Source organism: Sceloporus undulatus, chromosome 3 (assembly GCF_019175285.1).
Source record: "Sceloporus undulatus isolate JIND9_A2432 ecotype Alabama chromosome 3, SceUnd_v1.1, whole genome shotgun sequence".
NCBI classification, from domain to species: Eukaryota; Metazoa; Chordata; class Lepidosauria; order Squamata; family Phrynosomatidae; genus Sceloporus; species Sceloporus undulatus.
This window is the reverse complement of record NC_056524.1, coordinates 204,099,613-204,117,497: the sequence shown is the minus strand read 5'-3', so window position 1 is coordinate 204,117,497 and position 17,885 is coordinate 204,099,613. Positions and strand designations below refer to the sequence as shown.

Below are 17,885 nucleotides of genomic sequence, written 5' to 3'. Positions count from 1 at the left end.
CTGCAAGGTGGTGACTGAGCTTCTCAGAGCAGCTTGCCAACGGTTGTAACGATAGGGCTCTCTACTCCTACTGGCATTGGATACATCTTGTGATACAATTATCATGGGATCTGGCAGTACAGCAAACAACAGAGAAGAAGGGACAGTGATGGGCCAGGATTTATGATTTATGTATATTGGATCTTGGATAGCAAATCTGGAAAAGACCTTGGCATAGAGAATTTGGGAGTTTCTTCTACACAAAATGAAAGTTTCAGGCACCTACATAAAACAGAAATTGTATTTTATTCCCACACTAGTCAACACCACTATTGGAAAGAAGGATTTTAGCAAAAATTAAAATCTGCTGTTGCCGGTATGATCATGACTAGTTATTATGTATGGTAGATATTACTTTGTACAGTCATCCCTCCATATTTGCGGCTTTGATATTGTTGGATTTGTTATTCCGGATTTCTTAATATGTTTCCTCTGGACTGTTTAGGTCCTCCAGTGCAACTCTGTGAGCAACTTTAACTAAAAGTTGCATGAAAGACCATTTGTGCTACTCCAGTGCCATTCTATGTCAGTGTATGTTGGACATTGACACAGAGTTTCACTGGAGGACCTAGAGATTCTAGAGAGGTGTCCTCTCAGGAAAACAGTATTTTTGTTATTTACGGTTTTCCCTATTCATGGGGTCTTCTTGTTCCCTAACCCTAGCGAATATGGAGGGACAACTGTAGTTACCTTCCATTGTAGTTTTCTGGGGCTTTGTCGCTTTCCATTTTAAATATAAATGTAAAGTTTTGTTACTACAAAAGAACTGTAAGTTTTAAAATACATAGTCTAATATAGTTATGTGTTCTTGATCTATTAGATTGATATGCTGTTAAAAGAATACCTTCTTTCTGGAGATGTTTCTGAAGCAGAACGTTGTCTTCAGGAGTTAGAAGTACCCCATTTTCACCATGAACTTGTTTATGAAGTAAGGCAGAATTAATATGTGTCTTGTATATGGATGGCATAAATATTACAGTAGATTACATGAAGATCATACTGAGATTTCTCTTTTAGTAATAGCACTGTATCTGTTACAAGTACAAAAATTTAGATGCTTCTCTACACATTCCATACTTTTTACACCAGGGGTAAGCAACCTTTTTGAGTCGGGGGCCAGGTTGCTATCCCTCAGACAACTGGGGGGCCGAAGCTGGGGGTGGAGCTTCCACCCTCCAGGGGTGGAGCCATATGCTGGGGGTGGAGCTTCCACCTTCTGGGGGTGGAGCCACATGCCAGGGTGGAGCTTCCACCCTCCAGGGGCGGAGCCACACATTGGGGGTGGAGCTTCCACCGAAGCATCATCATCACCACCACCACTATCATTGTTACAGCAGACCTTTGTTACAGCACTTTGGAAAGTCACACTGTCTCACCATCATAAATAATAAAAATAATGAAATGAAATAAAAAGCAATAATAAAAATAATGAAATAAAACAAAAATAAGTGTTATATATTTTTAAAAAATAATGGAAAAAACCCAAGGCAGACCTGAAATGACTCACCTTTCCACCTCCTCTCCCTCTTTCTCATTGAGAGGGGATTTTGCAGAAAGAACACCCAGGGCAAGTAGTAGTAATAATAATAATAATAATAACAACAACAACAACACTAATAAAGGTGCAAGCAAGGAAATTATTAAAATGCAATTGAAAATAAACTACAGCAAGCATGCACAGTTTCAACCCAGAAAAGCCACAAGGTGCTCAGAGGGGATTTTGCAGAAAGAACATCCAGCTAACCCCTCCCCCAATGAACCAACCTCTGGCCTTGCTTGGCTGCAGCTACTGCTCTGGCTCCCTCGCTCTGTACTCCTTCCTTCTTTCTCCTCCTCCTTTCCCTGCTCTTAGGGAGGAGGAGGAGGAGGGCAGAGGCGAGGTGGAGCCTGCTGCAGGCCTACTGCAGCCCCTGGAGCCCTGTTGGAGTGCTACAGGGGCTGCACCAGGCCTCCTACATGGGCGCCGCCATTTTGTTTTTCAAAATGGCGGCCGAAATCTCGCGCGACCTTTGCCATCCTGAGGTCACGCGAGACTTCGGCCGCCATTTTGGAAAACAAAATGGCGGCTGGAGCAGCAAAAAAAGGAGAAAATCGGCGGCAATCGGCGGCAGGACTGCGCAGGGGCCGGTAAGAAGGCCTTGGCGGGCCGCATCCGGGCCGCGGGCCGCAGGTTGCCGACCCCTGTTCTACACTATATTGTTGTATGCCATCAAATTGCCTTCTGAGTTAGATGACCCTAATGTGAGGTTTTCTTGGCATGTTTCTTTAGAAGGGGTTTGCCATTGCCATCTTCTGAGGCTCAGAGAGTGAGTTTGCCCAAGCTCACCTGGGTATTTCCATAGTTCCCTTTAGAGAGGTTGCTTCCTTCAGTAATTCAATGGCTATTTGTAAGCTTAAATAAGCTTAGTAGGGGGCTCGACAGCCCCAAAGGGGCGGTCTGGAGCTGCCCATTTTCTCTCTGGAGGGCTCTCCTCGCTCTGAAAAGAACCCACTAAAAGCGGGTTCTTTTGGGTGCGCGGGGAGGACGTCACCAGTGCGCCATTGGCACACTGTGACGCGCGTGGTGCTTGGAGGTGTAGACGCGGTGCCACACTTGCGTTGTGCATGTGCGCCATGTATGGACAGCGCCACGTAAAGATGGGGCTGCCCATATGTACTAGGGTTCCAAGGCATGCGGTTGCCATGCGCTCTGGAACCCTAATTTCAGCGCCGACACAGCGCTTTCGGCCCATCTTTCGGGCCTATGTTACTTAAATTTGAAGGAAAATAGTGCATGCTAGCTTAATTCAGGATTATTTTTTTCCTTGTTTCTTTTTGCTTCCTCCTCATCAGTTTCAAATTTGTATTTCCCTGTTATACTGAATCTGAATGGCAACACTTTTAGAACTACCAAATATCATAATTGATTGGATACTCTTCATACTACAGTATTTCATTTTTTGATAGGGAAATATATAAAGTATTACTTTTTAGTCTTGTACATTGCATTGTTTCCTTATCTGCACTGCAGCGAGAGTGTTCTTACATAAAATAAAAGCCTTTTTACCATTTCTCACTGAATATTCAGTTCATTTGGTTTTATATATATATTTCAGGCAGTTGTGATGGTTTTAGAATCAACTGGAGACACAAATTTTAAAATGATGCTCGATTTGTTGAAATCCCTCTGGAGATCTGCTGTCATTACCACGGACCAAATGAAAAGAGTAAGTGTGTCCAATAAATTTCCTTGTGTTACTGCTACACATGTGTCTGCTCTAGAATGAAAAGAGAACATAATGATCCTGGGCCAGATTTTTGTAACAATGTGGTTTTTTAATTTAATTTTATTTTTAATGAACATTTGGGAAGAACATGGAGACCTGCCTTGCCAAATAAGACTATTTGTTTGTCTGGCCCAATAGTCTGTGTTGTCTGGAAAGGTCTCAGGCAAATGTCTTTCTCATTACCTTTTACTGATACACAGCAGAAGCTGGTGATCAAACTGCTGACAGATACAAAAGATGCATATTTTTAATATAAAACATTAAGGTATATACAGTATAATCATTTTAAGTGTACTTAATTTTCATCGAGAACTGCACTGCTCTTTTGACAAGTGTTGAGTATTTCCCCCTAATCCTAATGTTGCAGGGTTATGAACGAATTTACCGTGAAATACCAGACATCAATCTTGATGTGCCACATTCGTACTCTGTGCTTGAACGGTTTGTAGAGGAATGCTTTAGTGCAGGAATAATATCGAAACCATTAAGAGATCTCTGTCCTTCCAGGTACATATTTAACAAAGTGAGTGCATGTGTTGAGTGTGTATGCATGATAGACTTAGCATTGACTTCACTGCTTTGCTAATCTGAGCTCAACCGTTTCAGGTTGGCAGCTGCCTTATTTTCTTGCCCTGCAGTGCAGGTTATCCTAGAAGCAAGAATGGGGTTTGACAGCTGGGAACCTCCAACCCAAACTTCTAAGGATGTTAAATTTCCATCTATATACGAAGCTATGCTTTGGAACTAAATGACTTCTGAAGATCACTACACAGCTTGTGTTCTCATACTGCTTCTCTGTGCTCTCAGGCTTAAATATATTGCCAGACTTCTCCTGAGCTATATTTTCTTTTGTTTTCTTTTCACTTGTGTAAGAATGGTGGAGAACAGAAGAAATTGCAGTTGTTAAATCACTTTAATTTATATAATGTGACTGAAACATTGTTTGATTATTCTTAGATTTCTGCAAAGTAAAACAAAATGATTTTCAAGCAAAACTAATTTTGACAGAAGTTGATTTTCTCATTTCTATATGGTTATGGATGAAAGTGCTAATCACGGCTAATTCTGGAATTTCATTCTTAGGCTTAAAGGTGCAGGGCTTGTCCTTTTGCATCTTCCTTACTCATGCTATTATATCTTTTCATTGTGGTCTCTGTGCATTACATATATTTATGACTTTGCAAAGCTTTTCTTTGGAATATTCTTGACCTAAGCTTTTAGTTGCAAAACTCCATCAGTTTTTCTGTTCCTAATGTACTAAGAGCAAACAAAACTAACTTAACTACACAACTTTTTGCTTGTAGAATTTTATTTTTATTAGTGGTGAACTCCCACTGTCAATAAAACCAATGAAGATTAGAGGAGATACTGAAAACATATTGTGTATTTAATTTTAGGGGAAGGAAGCGCTTTGTAAGTGAAGGAGATGGAGGCCTCCTGAAGCCTGAGAGCTACTGATTACACGAACCAACACTTGCAACTGTAGATGTTTAAAGGGAAAATATATGTATATATTCTGTAGCAAGAGTTGCTTAGTGCAGTTCGTTTATTTGTAAAAGATGCACTTGTTTTGAGGCACAAATAACTTCTAAGGGTTGTACAAATTTGTGTTTGCAAATGATTTTTTTTAACATTTTCTTTTTTCTGAACCTATAGTTGGACAAAAGTAACCACCTTTCTGTGGAGATTTGCTGGAATAAGCTACTCTTTTGTAAGTGCCATATTTGACCTACCGTAATCATTCCATATTTTTGCATTAATATCTGCCTGCCCTTCTTTTCTTCCAAAGACAGGTGTGTATTTTTGTCTTCTTTTTTTTTTGGTAGTTAAATCACTGGTTTATTCAAAGCTTTATAAAATGGGTCAAGTTAAGCTGCTAGAACCCAATTTTGGCTGCTGCTGTGAAGAAACAGTTATTTCTTAGGTTCTTTAAAACAAATTTAGTCTGATCATAAGATGCATTCATCTTTTTCCAGAGTAATATGATTTGGTGTTAAAAACTAGTTCAGCAAATGGTGGCTGGAACATCTATTCCCCCCCCAAAAAAAACTGGAAAAATGAACAGTTCTGACAGAATGTATTATAAAATAAACTTTTGTGAAGCAGAATTTTGTGTTGTTTTTCTTAAACAATTCTTGTTTGTGCTCACTGACTCTTAAAACTTCGCCTGTGCTTAGTGCCCTAACTTGTTCATAGAGAAAGCTCTACACGTTCCCTTTTATTGTTTGCTTAAAGCACTTTCCATTTTGCTGTATCACAATCTTGCAGATAGTATGTGTAGTAGAACAATTAACTCTCTCTCATTATTATTATTATTAATAGAATGGAAGTGAAATAGCATCCAGGCTTAAACATAACTTGCAAACATTAACATGCATGTCAGTGCAGATATAACACTGATGTGTCTTTAAATCTAAAAACGTAAGTATAGAGGAAATTTGTATACAGTGTTGCTGCATTTGCTGTTGCTGAATCCAGGAATAGCCAGTATTGGCTGCTCCATTTAAAATGTTGTATGCCTTCAAGTCATTTCCGATTTACGTTGACTTCTAAGGCAACCGTATCACAGGGTTTTCTTGGCAAGATTTGTTCAGAGGTTTGCCATTCCCATCCTCTGAAGCTGAGAGAATGTGACTCAGCCGGGATCACCCAGTGGGTTTCATGGCCAAGCAAGGAATTCAACTCTGGTCTCCAGAGTTGTCATCTGCATCTGCAATGCAGAAATCAGTCTGACACCACTTAATCTACTATGGAATTCTGGGAATTTTCATTTCTTGTGGCACCAGAGCACTCTGACAGAGAGGGCTAACAATCTCACAAAACTACAACTCCCAGAATTCCATAGCATTGAGCCATGGTAGTTAAAGTGGTGTCAGACTGCGTTATTTCTACAGTGCAGATGCAGCCATAGTCCAACACTCAAACCACTACACCATGCTGGTTCTCATCTTTAAAATGTATGCATTCTTTATTTCATTAAAAGTTGTTCTTGTTAACAAGACTGTACATGCATTGTGAGAAGCATTGATAACTGTCAGGAGTGAGGAACCAGTCTCTGCATAGCATCTAAAACTGTTGTTCTACCTAATGTAGACACATTTATACATGTAAAAGGTATGTGCTTAGTGTGCTCAGCCTGCTTTGTTATACATTTTATAAATGATTTATAAAAGATCTATTTGCATATAATTTTACTTACCACATATATGCTTTTATTAATAACCTAAAGTAATCCTTATAGAAAGAGCCAACATGGTGTAGTGGTTTGAGCATTGGACTACGACCTGGAGACCAGGGTTCAAATCCTTGCTTGACCATGGAAACCCAATGAGTAGATAAATCACATTCTCTCTGCCTCAGAGGGAGGCAAAGCAAACCTTAACAAGAAAATCCTGTGATAGCTGCATTTTGGGATCCCCATAAACTGGAAACAACATGGAGGCACACTACACACATGTGCGAGTCTGGTATCACAATCCATGCATGTTTACTCAAAAGACCAAACAGATTTTATTCCAATGTAAGGGTTTATAAATGGCAACCTGAGTAGAAGTTCAGTAACAGAGATAAAGCAGAATTAGAAGCAATCTTCTGTTAGTGCCATTTTTAATGAACATAATTCAAAATATATTTACAGGGTTGCTGTACAATCAGCAAACAACAATCTACAGTAACAGTGAACACTGTATTCATACATTCCTTCTGTTTTCCCTATTACTCTGTTGATTTGGAACTCTGCTGGGTGAGCTCCTGCTGCCGAATTGTTTCCTGTGCTTCTCGCTGCATCTTCTCAAGCTTTTCCAGTGTAACTGATTTTAAAGGTAGCAGCTTGGGCTTGCACAATACCATAGTAGTCACATCTTCAACTGCTAACATTCCTAAAATGAGGAGAGAAAGGCAAATAATCATGATCGTTTTTAGGATTATTTGGGCTGGCTCAGACATGTGTTAGATAACTGGAAAACTTGATAGCTTCTGGGCAGAGTAGCTAACATAGAAATCCGTGCTGGTAGCAATTCATGTTAGACTTTTGTGTGATCACGTAATCAGAACGGATCCCCTGTGTAAGGCGAGTTTCCACTGTACAATCTTTTCCAAATGAGAGTATTAATTATCCCAGACACAAGATTCAAAGGCAGTATAATGTCTACTTCTAATGGGGACAAGGGCAGCAGGAGGACAATGGACTTGGGAAGCAAGAAATTACTTTTCTCCCCAGAAATATGGCACAGTCTGGTAAAAACAAATGCACAACTCAGATCAGAGGAGATAGGAGCACAGAGCATAAAAGAATCAAAACACTCAAAACCTGCAAGAATAATTACCGTATATACTCAGTCAACCTCATGCATAAGTTGAGGGCAGGTTTTGGAGCCAAAATTATGGATTTTGATATGGCCCGTGGATAAGCTGAGGATACAACCTAGGGGCATGTAAGAAAGGATCTAAAAGATGAAGCAAAGGAAAACAATGCCAAAGAACTTACAACATTCTAGCAAGCATAACTATTTGTGTTCACCCTAAAGGCTGGAGGGATGGGAGAAGGGGGGGGGGGGGGGGACAGTGCTTCCAAGACAGACTATGCTTTTGATTTTCACTAGGGGATGGCCCCTTTTAAAAATAAGAGTACAATACTGTACTTACACTGAGGCAAGTTGACTCAATTTTTGACTAAAATTTCTACTTATGAGTATATACAGTAAACGTGCTGCTGTTGTAAATGGAGAGAATTACTTTCCTGAGTAACAGAACGCAAGGAATTATTTTGCCTCTAAACTAGTAATATCACAGATGAAGTGCACAGACTAAATACTTGGAAACATTCTGAGATAAGGTGCCTGATCCTGTACAAAACACCCCTAAGGGTAGGTGGCATCGGTCACTTGGGAGATAAGGCGGATGTTCTTGGTGGGTGGGTACAATGCTGGGAGAGGCCACTCACCTTGCTTAGGCAACACCTCCCGGAATTTGGGCTCAGTCATTCTTCAACTGGCAGAAATACAGTCCTGTCACAGTAATCTGTACTGAATGAGAAATTACCAGAAGAGGATTAGTCTGCTCATCTCCCTCAGCAAGTGGGGTGAGAAAGGAACTTTATGTCTTCCAAAAATACAACCCACTCGCCTAGTCCAAGAGACCCCCCCCCAACAGGGTGATCTGCTATCCTAATCATAAAGGAGGACAAGGCACTGCAAATGCAGGACATTTAGTAACAATAGCAAATACTGTACATTTCTATACCATTTATCAGTGAACTAGCTCTCCCTAAGCGGTTTACTATGTGTAAGGCAGTCGCCCCCCAATAAGCTGGGTACTAATTTTACCACACTACAAAAGGATGGAAGGCTGAATGGACCTTGGAGCCCTGCCTGAGATGGAACCCACAACCTTGTGGCTGTGAGTGGCTACAGTACAGGCATTTAATCACTGCCATCATCAGGGCTCCAATTTCTAAACAAAGGCTAAAAACCCTCATATAAATGTGCATTCATGCTTCTTAGTCATGCTCAAAATAGAGGACATTTGGAAATTCTGCAACAAGCTACCTTGTTGAGCTGAGCAGGTGACTTTCCTAAACCCAACCAGCTGGGCTCTGGGGATCTTCCAGCCCCCTGCCCTGCTTTACAGACTCACACAGGGCCCTCTTTTCACCACCTCAACCACTTCAGCCCCCCACCCACCCATTGCCCTGCATGCTTTCTGACCCAGGGAAGCTCCCCATCCCACCAGCATGCCTTCTTCTCAGCTACTCCTCGCAACCTGTATCCTTTCCTCATTGAGGAAGGCTCTGTGCAGGTGCAACCCCTCTTTCTCTTGCCTAAAGGGGGTGGCGGTGGTCACACCATTGTTTTGGGTTTTTTTTCAAGCTAGGTAGCCGTGTTCTGGAAGAATTTATTCCTGACGTTTTGCCTGCATCCACCTCAACATTAGGAGGAACTTCCTGGCAGTAAGGGCTGTTCAACAGTGGAACAAACTCATTCCTCAGAGTGTGGTGGAATCTCCCTCCTTAGAGGTCTTTAAGCAGAGGCTGGACGGCCATCTGTCCGGGATGCTTTGATTGAGATTTCCTGCATGGCAGAATGGGGTTGGACTTAAGGGATCTTGCAGCACCTTTGAAATCAACTGAAAGAAAGAAGTTGGCAACATGAGCTTTCCTAGACTAAAGTCTATTTCCTCCTTTGGCCAAATGCATCTGAGGAAGTAGACTTTTAGCCTAGGAAACCTCTTGTTGCCAACTCAAAAGTGCTACACGATCGCTCTCTCCGTACCAAAGCCTATTCTAGTTAGAATGAAGGATTGTGAATCCCCAAGTTCTGCGTATGGATCTATTCTTCAACACTCTTTTTGAAGAAAGGCACGGAGGAAGGGGAAAAATCAAATAAGCAAAGAGAACAACGCATGGGAAGCTGGCAGCACAAGCTTTAGTAGTATATATGCCATATATATATATATATATATATATATAATCTTTACTAGCATATATACTGTATGTATATATATATATACCTTTACTAGTGTGTGTGTGTATATATATATATACCTTTACTAGTATATATGTCACACACACATATATAGCTTTACTAATATATATATATCTTTAGTAGTGTATATGTGTGTATATATATATAGCTTTACTAGTATATGTCACACACACACATATATAGCTTTACTAGTATATATGTCATATATATATAGCTTTACTAGTGTGTGTGTGTATATATATATATATAGCTTTACTAGTGTGTGTGTATATATATATATATATACACCTTTACTAGTGTGTGTGTGTGTGTATATATATACCTTTACTAGTATATGTCACACACACACATATATAGCTTTACTAATATATATATATATATATATATACAGTATATCTTTACTAGTGTGTGTGTGTGTATATATATATAGCTTTTATATAGGTCACACACACATATAGCTTTATAAGTATGTCACACATATATCTATCTATAGCTTTATTAGTATATAGGTCTGTCTCTCTCTCTCTCTCACACACACACATACATATATATATATAGAGAGAGAGAGAGAGCACGGGAGAGATAACCCGCTTTGACACCGCTATTAATTGGCTCAAAGCGATAGCATTCTGGGAATTGTAGTTTGTTGTCAGGGGACCTGACAAACTACAATTCCCAGAATGCCATCGCCTTGAGCCAAACCAGTTAAAAGCGGTGTCAAAGCGGGTTATCTCTCCCGTTCGGATGCCTCCTAAGCCCAACGGACCCGAAACCAGTAAGGCCTCGCCGGACTTACCTCCCTACAGTTTACTCGGGCGGCTCAGGATTAGCTAGGCCTCTGCGTTGCCACAGCAACCCCGCAATAGGGAGCCGAACGAGAGTGACACGGAAGAGCTTCCGCGACCCAGGCGTTAGTTCCGGTTTGTCGAGTTGAGTTCGCTGAGTCTAAGGGGCAACGCCACCATAGAGATGCGGAGCTAGAGCGGCCCGTTGTTCTTAGTCCGGAGGCGCCGGAAATGACGTCAGATCGGGAATGCGCCCATGGCTGCTCCGCCTCCCTGCGCTGCAGAAATAATAACCCAGTTTGACAGGACTTGTTTTTAACTGCCCCTGGCTCAGTGCTGGGGAATCCTGGGAATTGTAGTTTTCCGTGGCACCAGTGCTCTCTGACAGAGAAGGCTCAATATCTAAAAAACCCAAAACACATCCCACGGGGGATTATGGGAACTGTAGTTTAGGGAGACATTTAGCCTTCTGGTGCCACAATAAACTGCAGTTCCCAGGATGCCCTAGTACTGAGCCAGGGCAGTTAAAGCGGTCTCAAACTGGATTATTTCTGCAGTGTGTTTTGGGCCTAAGTGTTCCATGAGAGATCATGAGTAATATATTTTTGTTCAGTTTTAGATATAACCTCTGACTAATAACTTCTGGCTGAAAATAGCAAAGACTTGGAACAACTGTGGAAGGAAAGTCAAGGAAGGAAATGCCAGGACAGGATTGGAGCTGAACATTCAGGGAACCAAAATAAACCATGCCTTCTGAGGAGAGATGTAGGGAGCTGGGTATGTTTAGCCTGTAGGAGAGATGGTTAAGAGGTGATAGGATAGTCCTATTTGAACAGGTGTCATATTGAGGAGGGAGCATGCTTGTTTTCTGCTGCTCCAGAGATTAAGCCCCAGGTCAATGGATGCAAACTGCAGGGAAAGAGATTCCACCTCAACATTAGGAAGAACCTCTTCATGGCAAGAGCTGTTTGACAGTGGATCACACTCCCTTGGAGTGGAGTGGAGTCTCCCTCTTTGGGGGTCTTTACACAGAGGCTGGATGGCTCTCTGTCAGAGGTGCGTTGTCTGTGTATTCCTGCATGGCAGGAGGTTGGATTAGATGACCCTTTTGGTCTCTTCTAACTATGATTCTAGACGATGTATATAACTTTAAATTAGACAGCAAACACTTTTAAATAGTTAAACGATTTTTCATCCCTTGACTCAGTCTTTAATTAGAATAGAGACAGCGGTCACCAAATCTGAAAAAGACTAGCACATGGAAGGCCAGCTATGAAGGAATTAGGCAAGATCCTGAAGTGTAAAGATGTAAAATTGAATATAAGTTAGGATCGTCCATGCCATCGTATTTCAACCATTTCTATGTTGTGAAAGCTGGACCGTGAAGAAAGCTGACAGGAAGAAAATAAAGTCATTTGAAATGTGGTGCTGGAGAAGAGTGCTATGGATATCATGGGCTGCTAAAAAGACATATACATGTATCCTAGAGCAAATCAAGCCTGAACTATCCCTAGAAGCCAAGATGATTAAACAGAGTGTTGTACTTTGACCATATCATGAGAAGACATGCCCCATTAGAAAAGTCAAGAATGCTTGTTAAGGCAGAAGGGAGCAGGAAAAGAGGAAGACTGCATTGCAGGTGGATAGACTCAGTCAAGGAAGCCACAGCCCTGAATTTGCAAGAAATGAACAGGGATGTTGATAATAGGGTGACTTGGAGGTTTCTCATTCATAGAGTCATCACAAGTTAAAATCGACTTGACGGCAATTAACAATAACAATAAGATATAATATGTTTTGTGCAAGAGTTTTCTGAGACACGAAAATTATTTCAAGGGTTTCTCCATGGTAAAAAGCTTGAGAAAGATTGTTTTATGGTATCTGTTGTGATGCAAATCCTTTTAATTTATTGTCCAGTAATTATTTCCTTGTACCTAAATGAGCTGGCAGGGAAGCGTAAGAGTCAGGTGCTGCAGCTGGAGTGTATGCTACTTAACTCATATACAGTATGCCCATGCCATATGCAGGTGCACTATATACGGATTCAAGCTTACATTGTAGCCATGCGTCAATAAAACATGGTGTATGTGTCTGTGGTGCATGCGTCACAAACACACGCCCCATTGTTTTCTATGGGGTGCGAGCATGAGTGGAATTCCCCTTACACGGGGGATCTGGAACAGATCTCCCCGCATAAGGGAAGGACCCACTGTATTGTGCAGATTCGGCACAGAGGAATGTGTATTTTCCCTCTAGGGCCCCATTCTCACTTGGCAGATAAAATGGATTATATTGGCGCGAATCTGTTGAGTGTACAGTCTTTAATGTTATGGGCCACAGTTTTCTGCAAACATATAGTAAAAATGGTTCTGTGCACTGTGCTCTCTGTGTAGCGAGATATTGTCGGTTGCACTGCTAAATGGCTTTGATTTCCTTATGAAGGAACGGTTGCTGCAGATTTAAGGTGTTTTGGAACTACACAAGCTGAAGATAGGTGAAGGTGCAAAGCTCTACCACTACCAAATCGACTGCCCTACTTAAGAACTCACAGAGAGGCATTCTGCCAAGCCAAAAGGGCATTCCTGTGTTCACATCTAACACCTTCATCTTTCTCTCTGCCTTGGGCTCAAAAGTTAGTTTTTCTTCATTTGATCCTTTATGTATACCTGTGTTACACCATTCTTGACTAAGAGAAGGAGGAGACAGACATTGCTCCTTTCAGGACCAGGGCCATGGAGGTATCTATTTCCTCAACAAAAGGTGTGAGTAGGCCTGGCTGAGCAGGTTTGACTAGTAAGAAGCTTTTAGTATTCCTTTCTAACAACTCATTAACCTTTTTCTGTCCAAACTCCAGATCATCATCTCATAACCTGTTCTGTTGATTTGGGCGTCTACAATTTAGTTGAGAAAGAAACAAGATAATATGCTCTGAGAACACATAGTTTGCTGTTTGCCTTTAGAGAGCTAATATATATCTAATTAATTTTTTAGCACACATTAACACTTCCAGCATCTGATGAACTGGGCTCTAGCTCATGTCACAATGAATCTGTTTGTCTTTCAAGTGGCAGAAGATTCTTTGTTGCATTTTCCTTTAGAGACCAAAACGATGACTTACCCTTTTGGAAAATTAAGGGCTGGTTTACCATAACTCGTATTTTAAATTTACATTGTATATTTAATGACTTCTTTCACATTTATTTAAATTAAACCAGACTTGCAAAAGGGGTTTCTTTTTCTTAAACGTACTAACTTGGATACAAGTGCACTGTAGCCAAGTGAATATACTCCACTGCCCTAAATGCATTATAGCAATGGATGCTAAGTGACATAGCCTGATTTGTGTTAATTTACTTTAGAACCTAATACACACTTCCTTCAGAGTAAGCTCTATAGAAAACAACAGCTTGTGCTTTTGAGTAGATGTTACTTTTATAAAATATAATGGGACTTGATCTCAGATATATGTGCCTGGATTGCAGCGCAAGGCTTAGAAAGCCTCAAGCATGAATCAGTTGCCAAGAAATATTCACTAATGATTGGTTATATTTGACCATTAGTATGCTGTGTAACCTCTTCATTAGGTCTGCTCTGTGTAGGTCTGCCAATCTCTTGATTATTGGAAAGAAATTTTGTTTTGGTAATTTGTGCCTTTTTGGATGAGTGTCATGTGTATTTCAGATTTTGTTTCAATGGTTTACGCCAAAAAAAAATTCTGCAAAGCCCCTGATATCCAACAATAATGGCCAGTTCTGTTTGCAGACTTTTTTCATCCCTGAAAAATTCTCTTTGCAAAAGCTGATTTTTAGAGACACCTGTTTTTTCCTCTCTCAAATGTTCTGATAAATCTCCAACAGCACCAAAATAGCTGTGCAGAGAAAAATGGCTTTGGTTCTGTGGTGTTTTGCTGTTTCATCTTTTAAGGCTTGTATGACAACTTGACTTATTGTTTCATCTTGATCATCTATGCAGCAGTTGCGGAGAAGGTGATGCAGATGTAAAGTTAGCAATGGGTAATGTGCTAATTAGTACTTTGACAAATGTTTTTTCTATGACATAATTGTTCTGCAGCTCTCACTAAATTAAGTTATAAGGTCTTTGGGCAGCCAAGTGCCTCAGGGGATTTTGAGATCTAAAAGAGACTATTTTAATATCTCTACCTCAGAGCACAAGTATAATGAATAAAATAATTGAATTGGTTCCCTTTAATGGTGCTTCAGATTTTCTGTATGCTGTGACAAGTTATCTCATGTCCTCACTGGCTGCCACCTACATTTTTGTTTGGTTTGTTACTGTTAGGCTATTAAGTTTCAAGAGATTCCATTTTACTAGAAAACCTGCCTGGAAATGATAAATGACAGCACTGTAGGCAAAGGGTGAGGTCAAGTTTTGGTTCTTGTCTTTGAGCAGTTCATGCAAAATAAGTTTGAAGTTGGGTGTCACAAGAAGATTCAAAATTAAACAAGCCATGGTAACACCCTCTTCTTGTGAGTCTGAAAAATCCTTTGGTCGTAAGTCACTGTGGCTCTACTGGTACGCTTTTTCTGAAACTCCCTTTTTGTATTTATTGAAGTCAAGGAAAAATGTTGTTTTGACTATATAAGAGGAGATGTTATCATCTGGAGGTGTCCACAAACACTTCTTTAACTTTTCCCAGTGATAAGGCAAGTCTGTTATGCAGTTTTCTATCGCTGAAAGTATATGACTCACCCCAAAGTTACTATGGGCAAGAGGGGAATTGAACCTGAATCTGCAGAGTTGTAGTCCAATGCTCAAACCACTACACCTAACCACAAACTGAAGTGCCATCTTTAAACAAACCTTCAGAGTTTTAAAATGTATTTTAAATGCATTTTCTGTCATCTGTCATGGGGTTTTCTAGGGCTGAAAGTATGTGACTCACCCAAGGTAACCATGGGTGAGCGAGGAATAGAACCTGGTTCTCCAGAGTCATAGTCGTCCAATGCTTAAACTACTACATTTAACTACAAACATCTTTAAACAAACCTGCATAGTTTTCCAGACAAAGTTATAAATGTATTTTAAATGTATTTTCTGAATTGGATTATTGAACTAAAGTCAAATGCTACTCCTGTCCTGACTAGAGCAGACTAACTGAATCAGTGGGACATACCTGGGCTGTTCTCCTGTTAGTGATGTATTCAGAGTAAGTTAACCCTATGCCTGTGTATGTTTGTCTGCAGAGGTTGGTATTCCCTTTGTCCCTCTGTAGCAACTCAAGATCCCCCTGGACATACTGCAGAACTACTAAAGCCCCCTGCCATGGCCATTCCATGTTGGGTGAAAAGTGGCTGGCTGGCTGGCTGAATTTCAAAAGCATCTAGGCATGTGAAATATTGCATAAGCTACTAATCTACTGAGACCAAGGGGGATGTGGTGGCATATTGGTTAAGATGCCAACTCTGATGATACTCTAAGCCAATAATATCTATTGATGCATATTGATGCATGTATTGATTCATATGGACTCTGGATTTTAAAAAAATAGGACATCCAGTTATCAGCTTCCTCCAACTTGCAGCCATTGAGATACTAAAACTACCATAATTTCTGAATCTGGGTTTTGTTGATGCAAGTTATAGTCCAAACATCTGGGAGATACTAGCCTGGCTGCAGCAAATATTTGAGAAAATAATCCAGTAAATTCTGATTATATGAGAACCGAAACTGACATGAGTTTTGCCAGTCCCTTAATTCCAGTTTAGAATTCCAGTTTGGAATCTCTTCTGTCTATGTGTCAAACAGCCAAGCTTTGAGAGAAGTGGCAATTGGAAATAGTGAAGTGAGCATGGGTGGTTACTATCACTTGATTCCAAGATATGATGCTAAAATGCCTCTTGCTTGAAGAAATGTTGCATTCATACCCTCAGATATAAAATGGGAAAAGGCATATTAAAAGACTGGGTTTCATATGAAAAAACTACCCCTAATATAGGCAAGTGTTAGTAACAAGGTTGGGTGGGGAGAATAAGATTAATAGATACAGGATTTTCAAAATATTAAATTGAATGGTGCATTGTTCCTTCTTCCTCTCTAAATGCTCAAGCTTCTAGCATGGTGTAAATTCTGGAAGCACTTGAAAAGTATTTGCAATAAGAACATTCAGCTGAGCAGAACTTGTGCAGTTTTATCAGTTGGCAGATCCTTCTCTTCTTCAGATCCGTTGCAGCTACGTACTTCCTTCCTTCATTTTCATGCTCTTAGTTATGACAAATTAACCTCCACAGCTTTTAAAGAATATAAAATGTACTTGTTTAGCAGTCTCATGCCAATTTCCATATTTGCTCAATTTGGTTCCAGCAGCATCAATTATGGTTGTATAATTCACTGAAATTTTGCCAAAGCACAGAATTCCATGTGTTTGCAAAGATTCCCTAGTCATTAGGTAAGCATCCATTGTGTCCAGTTTTTCTAACCATTAATCCCATTCCAGCTGTTATACACACACACACACACACACACACACACACACACACACTGCATAATTCTTCTACAAACATATAAATCATATAAAGAATCATAAGCTTTTGTAAATACACATGACCAGGGTATCTTGTTAAAGACAAAGATGACAAAGTCCCTGTTAAAACTACACAGTCCTGTAGTTTGCCATCTGATTGTCACATCACTAAACAGTTGGGCAGGCTTAAAACAGTGGTTTCCAAATGTTTGGGAAGTTTTGTACTTCAGCTTCCAGAATTCCTGACTGTTGATCAAGCTGGCTGGGGCTTCTGGGAGATGAAGTCCAAAACACCTGGGGGACCTAAGTTTGGGAATCACTGTACTGGTGTCATGTTATACAAAATGCTTAACAAACTGTGCAGGGCTACAAGATCCAAGCAAGTCCAGCTGTTGGATACCAAAAGGAACACTGGGCCTAGAATGTATGTGGAAAATTTCTGGGTGATTTAGAATATTTCATTCATCTGCAGCAGGCCATATGTTTACAGATTTCCTGCATGGCAGAATGGGGTTGGATTGGATGGCCCTTGCGGTCTCTTCCAACTCTATGATTCTAGGAAGGCATTTCTTCCAGCTGTTGCTGCTACTCCAGCTAAGTCTGATCACACTGATGCCCACCTATCATGGCAAAACAGTAACTCTAAAACAGAGGTGGGGATTTTGTGGCCCTCCAAATGTTGTTTCACTGAAACTCTCTGCATTCCTCACCAAGCTAGCTGGGAGTTTCAGTTCAGCAACATCTCCAGGGCAGCACAGTTCCCACATTGCCTCTGAATGCCATTTCCAAAAAGAATTTTAAAAATTCAGTATTCTTTTGTTGTGTTTCCTGT

The 17,885-nt window shown here is 40.5% G+C and overlaps 2 protein-coding genes across 7 annotated transcripts in view; one reads left to right on the top strand and one right to left on the bottom strand.

Moving 5' to 3' along the window:
- Window positions 1-5,413, top strand: part of PDCD4 (programmed cell death 4) — a 777,136-nt gene extending 771,723 nt beyond the window's left edge. For 2 of the 5 annotated variants that reach the window (XM_042456395.1, XM_042456393.1), the window contains exons 8-11: window positions 860-967; window positions 3,135-3,245; window positions 3,673-3,812; window positions 3,912-4,696. In XM_042456395.1, the coding sequence (XP_042312329.1) occupies window positions 860-967; window positions 3,135-3,245; window positions 3,673-3,812; window positions 3,912-4,053 (501 nt within the window). In that variant the 3' untranslated portion in view covers window positions 4,054-4,696. The other 3 variants (XM_042456396.1, XM_042456398.1, XM_042456397.1) reach the window with 3 other exon arrangements.
- Window positions 5,414-6,892: 1,479 nt separating this feature from the next.
- On the bottom strand, window positions 6,893-10,740 carry BBIP1 (BBSome interacting protein 1). Of its 2 annotated transcripts, none has more exons than XM_042459153.1 (3): window positions 10,584-10,740; window positions 8,248-8,329; window positions 6,893-7,183 (listed from the first exon to the last, which is right to left on the bottom strand). In XM_042459153.1, the coding sequence occupies exons 2-3, from the start codon at window positions 8,285-8,287 to the stop codon at window positions 7,020-7,022; spliced, it is 204 nt and encodes a 67-aa protein (XP_042315087.1). In that variant the 5' UTR covers window positions 8,288-8,329; window positions 10,584-10,740; the 3' UTR covers window positions 6,893-7,019. The 2 variants fall into 2 exon arrangements, with proteins under 2 accessions (XP_042315087.1, XP_042315088.1); XM_042459154.1 differs by having other exon boundaries at window positions 8,248-8,324; window positions 10,584-10,713.
- Window positions 10,741-17,885: the final 7,145 nt, after the last annotated feature.

What these genes read in the sequence shown, in the direction of transcription:
- BBIP1 (XM_042459153.1), bottom strand. Translation starts at nt 8,287, where the DNA reads ATGACTGAGCCCAAATTCCGGGAGGTGTTGCCTAAGCAAG. An exon ending in GGAGGTGTTGCCTAAGCAAG is followed by an intron (nt 7,184 to 8,247) that starts GTGAGTGGCCTC and finishes TCCTCATTTTAG; the next exon opens with GAATGTTAGCAGTTGAAGAT.